Source organism: Aegilops tauschii, chromosome 7, assembly GCF_002575655.3.
Source record: "Aegilops tauschii subsp. strangulata cultivar AL8/78 chromosome 7, Aet v6.0, whole genome shotgun sequence".
Lineage (NCBI taxonomy): Eukaryota > Viridiplantae > Streptophyta > Magnoliopsida > Poales > Poaceae > Aegilops > Aegilops tauschii.
The window spans coordinates 512091277-512096639 of NC_053041.3; the positions used below are offsets into that span (position 1 = coordinate 512091277).

The following is a 5363-nucleotide window of genomic DNA, read 5'->3' on the forward strand; positions in this document are numbered from 1 at the left end:
TGCTGCCGCCAAGGAAGAGCATGCCTACGCCCATGCTCTCCGGAGGTCGGCGAAGGAGTTCTACCTCGGCGTCCAGCCTTGAGCCGCTAATCCCTGGGCTTAAATTAGTTTGAACTATGTCCTTATGCTATGAGATTCATGATAAACTCCAGTGGTGAACTTTGTAGCGTGAAACTCATTTTAAATTTTCTGCCGTGTCTTGCCCAATACCACAAATGTGTTTTAGAGCATACCGCAAACGAAATTTATGGTACACATTTTTAGCAGATCTGCTAGAGTTGCTCTTACAACTTTAGAAGAAGCAACAATTGCCGTCATAGTACTAGCACGAGTGGCTATCTGATGGTTCAAAACCTTCAGAAATGAACGCCTTGCAGTACATAATCAGGAGAAAGCGCCAGCGCATAATTCATATATTGCGAAACAAACATTACTGAAACGTATATGTAGCTCTGCAATAGTCGCAGCGGCAGCAACACATGCTCGAGGCAAAGTCCTTATCTTTCTTCTGCCAATACCAATATAACTGTATATACAAATTATTATGTTCCTGTAAGTTATCTGACCTTGAATTAACTACACACCGCAACGCTAATAAACACATTGGGTGGGGTAGACAGCCAAATTAACCACTACAAACCGAGACATATACATGATGATTATCACTTTTCACATATCCATCTCGACCCTACCCAAGCTAAAACCCTAGCTATGTTTCTATTAGCTGTGTTTCTTACCACCCCTTCTTCGTTCTTCACCTTATTTTCTGCATGAGACAGGGCACCGTACCATGCCCCATGCCCTTATGCGGTTTGACAACCTTTGCCAATATATCATATTTACACACACTCCACCTACATTATTGTGTGTATGTATATGTATATATATACAAGTATATATACCATGCATGCTATATAGCTAATACCTAGCTAGTGATCTTACTAACTGGATCACTTCACTACTCAGTCCCAAGTCCCAACCGACACACATTGCATTGCAATACTAGTAGTAGCATTGTCACTTTTGGTGCAGAGTGGTTTCCACCGGAAGTCTAACCGTAGAACGGGGCGCGGTGGGGGATGCCCTTCCTCCTGGACGGCCGGCACCGGCTGATCGGCGGCGTGGTCGGCGTCATCGGACGGGTGTTGGACTTGCTGCCCTCATCATCAGACCACCGGACACCCCGGTCGAACCGCCCGAGCTCGAACCCGGCCCTCCGGAGCTGCTTCCTCGGGCTGAACGAGTCATCGTCGGAGCCGTACCCTTCTCCGCCGGAGTCCTGGCTACGCTTCGGCCGGATGGCGAATGTCAGGGTCGGGTCCCACTGCATCCCCCCGAGCTGAAAAACCACACAAACGCCAGGAACAAAGCACGCGTCAATGAACGAAGTGACTACAAGTAAAATCATGGCACCTATCAATGTAGTCCGAATGCACACGACACTGTTATGAATTTTCCATGGCCACAAGGGTAGCTTTCAAAGGAAACGGGGAAGTGAACTGACGAAGACTTCTGAAAAAACTTGATGATGTGCTAGCCATTGTTATCCACCTGTCGTCGTTGCACTTAGTGAAACCCCCGGGTACATACATCACCCCCTTGTCTCATTGACACCGACTAGTTTTTCTAAATTTATTATAGAGCTTGCACAAGTACTTACCCCACCTGCCCCTAGTAACACTCTTCAATTTGTACCAAGGCAACTGAAAATTCTTAGCAATCGCACTCGCACCGCACAAAATGAGATGAACATTAACTAGTCATCCTCTCCACTGAAGACATGTGTGAAGATGATGTGATGAATTTTTCTACACATTCAAAAGGTGAAGCAAATGAACGCAACTTCCTAGCTAGCTAGTACAAGAAAAATGTAGCAACTTCCAGAAAAAAGATGGTGTTATGACTCAGATAGGCATGAACGGTATCTAATCAAAAGAGGTATCAATCTCTTCTCCTTCTCCCTAGTAATGGAAAACTTGCAAACCAAGAACACCTAAATTTGCATCATTCACCATGCATACCCATGGCTAAATATATCCAAACCAGACCAGACAAACACATGACAGGCACATGATTCGGTAGAGCATCGCCTCGGAGAAGTCAACTTTATCTGGATAACGCGCACCCTCTCTTTTCCAAAGCGAAAGGGGGGGTTAATTAACTTGGCAAAAGATAATGAGTTCCTCTGAAAGAGCAAACAAAAGCAAGCCTATCATGGCTGAAAGATCCGGAGATGATGTCTCAACACTACCTACTCCCTGAAAGCAGCCTTTACCTAAATGTATTACCTTAGCTTCAACTCCTAGTGCCGGGCAGTTCTCATCATATATACTAATGCTCACTGCCATTTGCAGCCATATGGATATAAATTAGCTGACAGTAGATATCTTCTTACCTCTTGACTGGTTACATATAGACAAGGAACAAGTTTTCTTAATTGATAATGCTAGAAGAGAGCAGCACACACAGCCAGCATAAAAGGCAATTTCAGGTTCTGATTTGAAGTGGCCCAAACAATATAGTATCATCTTTTCCGGCAAAATTCATACTGGTCCATGTCCTCTATTGCTCGGATCGATGGAAACGGATGAGCGGGCCGGCTAGAACAAGGCATATACTAGATAAGTGGACCCATTTTAGGCGCATTTAACGGCAACGCGAGCCCCGAAGTTGAGAGGGGCAATCACTGGGATGGAATGCCACAGGTTTGCAGTCCAAGATTAGAAGAAAACTTCTTCATAAAGATTAGTAGCAGGAGAAAAGAAAGACCGAATAAGCTTACCGTGCAAGCTTGATCCCGGGGCAGTTATACTGAACCTAATGACTGGCTATGCTTGGGAGGGCCTTAGTTTCTCCGTCAAGCCGGCTTGGTTAAGCTCTTTTATATATAGTCCCCGGAGAGAACAAAAAGTGCCTGAGGTTGTTGGTTGGTGCATATCTGTGTGGTCCAAGCTAATCCCGGAATTAAGCCACTATATATAGGCAGCTAGCTTAGCTTGGCTTGGCTTGGTTTGGTCGCTGTTTTTGCAAGGGCATCAATCCTCAGCCTTCACTCCATGTCCTCCTCTCTTCCAAGGCAAAGCAGCAGTGCCTAGCTTAGCTAGGCAGAGGACGGAAGCAAGAGAAAGCAAGACAAAAAATGTGCTTGCACCGCTGCATGGCACTAGGGTGCTAATAACAATACACAAAATATTAAGAAGTATTCTCAGGCTTAGTGCCGGCCAATGCAGTTGGTAACAGCGGTGGTCACTTGCTTGGCAGGGGGCCACGAGATCGCACAGCGGCAACCCCCTGGAGATTCGCGAGTTGACGCTGCTTTTTCCCCTCGCGTGGCGTGGAGCCGTGGACACTGGGCACGCGTGAGCGCGAGCTGTGCCACTCCCTGGGTACTGGGTAAACTAAACCGGCACCGCGCACCAGGCCATCATCAGAGCCGACATGCACAGGACTGTACTACAGGAGAAGACTGCATTGCACTCAGGTTGCCGTTGACCCCCACCGCATGACCAGAAGCTTCCTCAGACAGATTTCAGAGAGAGAGAGAGAGAGAGAGAGAGATTATGGCTGGTCCTAAAGAATGGTTTTCAGGGAGAGAAAGAAAATGGAGAATTTGTGCTGTGGCAGACATGGAACTTGGAAGAGACCAAGGAAGAAGAAGAGATGAGAAAGAGTGGGTGGCTAGGGTACCTTGCATCCGAGGGAGCAGAAGCGGAACGAGTCCGGGAGGCTGCGGCAGCAGATCTCGCAGGTGTTGGTGACGCCCTTGCCGGGCCTGGCCTGCGGCCGGCCGTTGAGGAACACGATCTTAGCGCTGTTGATCACGTACGTCTGCACGTGCGCGATGTCGATCAGCTTCCCCACCTCCGACACCCGGATCACGTTGTGGTACGACGAACGACGTATCTGCGCGACACACATCCATCCATCACAACTCAGAAACCACCACACAACACAATCCAGCCATGGATGATTTGGTTAAGAGTGGTGTGTACCTGGACGACGTGGTGGTCGCGGTGGGCCGGGACGCAGTAGGAGCAGAGGGCGCCGGCGGCGTGGTTGCAGCCGAGGCAGAAGAGGTTGCACTCGTTCTTGCTCAGGTCCGGGTGCGCCGGGCAGGGCACGAAGAAGCTCGTGCCCAGCAGCGGCCGCAGCCACGGCGGGCCCAGGTCCTCCTCCGACCGCACCATGGGGCTCTGCTGCACGCTCACCATCACCTGCACCACATCTCCACGAGGGGCACACGCGACACAACACGATTAATCAACCACCACACCGTCCTCGTACCCTCCAAAAACAAAATGCAACTCGCCGCCAGCCGCCACGAGCAGTAGCACTAGCACAGTACCTACAGATTAATCCGCCAAGTACAGAACTTTACCATGTCACCACCAGACGGCGCCCTTCGATCTTCTTCCAGGGTCACCGGATTGATCAACCAAGGCCTTGGGATTCCAAGCGGCGGCGGCGGCGGCAGACCAAGAAGACGACGGCGACGAAGAGAGAATCAATCTGCCAGCTGAGCAAAGCATACGCGAGATGAATGCAGAAGCAGGGGAAAAAAGCACGCGCGACGCGACGGCTCCACCACGGCCGGGGCCCGGATAACAACAGTATTAACGAATCAGCCGTCCGTTACCTGGTCGACGGGCGGGCAGAGCCGAGGGAGGAGGCCTCAGCGGACTGGCAAGCTCGAGCGGAGACGGCGGGGGGCGGCGGCGGCGGCGGAGACGAGGGTGAGGAGGGGATTCAATCCTGTACTCGGGGCTTCTGGAGATCGAAGAGGACGGAAGCGGTGTCGTGTGATCGTATATATCACAGGAAAGGAAAAAACACATATATTTGTGTTGTGTATTTGTATATGGACACGGATATATATCGACCGATGCGATGCCTCCCTTTCCCTCCTCTTCTCGACAACGAGAGAGGGACGGACGGGAGAAAAACAACGACGAAAAAAGGCGAGAACGGAACGGTGGAAGCCGATGTAAGGCGGTTTGGTTTGCATCAGAGACGTGTCCGCGGTTCTTTCCTGCGATAGCTAAAGCTCCAAAAAAGAAATCGTCTTTTACGCTCCCGCGCCCATGCTTTCACGTAATCGCGCATTTGGTTTTATTTTGCTTTTGTCCATGAGTGAAATGAAATATTCTCGCTCGGATATTCATTATGCATTATGCCGTCGAGTTCCCCCTTTTCCCCGGCCGTTCCTCTCTAAACCCTAGGAGAGAGGCAATCTCTGGCTAGGTCAATGCGCCCTCCTCCGCTTGCTCTGTCTTGTGGGAGTGTGGGGAGGCCCTGATCTGCCGGATGGAGTTGTGGGTTGTAGGTTTTAATTGTCCGTTGCTTCCGCCCTTCCAACAACGGTG

At 50.0% G+C, this 5363-nt stretch overlaps 1 protein-coding gene across 3 annotated transcripts; it reads right to left on the reverse strand.

Annotated features, from left to right (window-relative positions):
- Positions 1 to 480: 480 nt before the first annotated feature.
- Positions 481 to 5020, reverse strand: LOC109780839 (protein RGF1 INDUCIBLE TRANSCRIPTION FACTOR 1). 3 transcript variants are annotated; one of them, XM_020339425.3, is made up of 5 exons: positions 4637 to 5020; positions 4379 to 4516; positions 3993 to 4214; positions 3688 to 3903; positions 481 to 1339 (listed from the first exon to the last, which is right to left on the reverse strand). In XM_020339425.3, the coding sequence occupies exons 2-5, from the start codon at positions 4379 to 4381 to the stop codon at positions 1052 to 1054; spliced, it is 729 nt and encodes a 242-aa protein (XP_020195014.1). In that variant the 5' UTR covers positions 4382 to 4516; positions 4637 to 5020; the 3' UTR covers positions 481 to 1051. The 3 variants fall into 3 exon arrangements, with proteins under 3 accessions (XP_020195014.1, XP_020195015.1, XP_020195016.1); XM_020339426.3 differs by having other exon boundaries at positions 3993 to 4225; positions 4637 to 4957; XM_020339427.3 differs by having other exon boundaries at positions 4346 to 4516; positions 4637 to 4957.
- Between the last annotated feature and the right edge of the window lie 343 nt (positions 5021 to 5363).

Excerpts from the sequence above, each read along its gene's own strand:
- LOC109780839 (XM_020339425.3), bottom strand. Across the intron at positions 3,904-3,992 it reads GCGACCACCACGTCGTCCAG|ATACGTCGTTCGTCGTACCA; the intron begins GTACACACCACT and ends TGTGTCGCGCAG. Across the intron at positions 1,340-3,687 it reads TCTGCTCCCTCGGATGCAAG|CTCGGGGGGATGCAGTGGGA; the intron begins GTACCCTAGCCA and ends GTGGTTTTTCAG.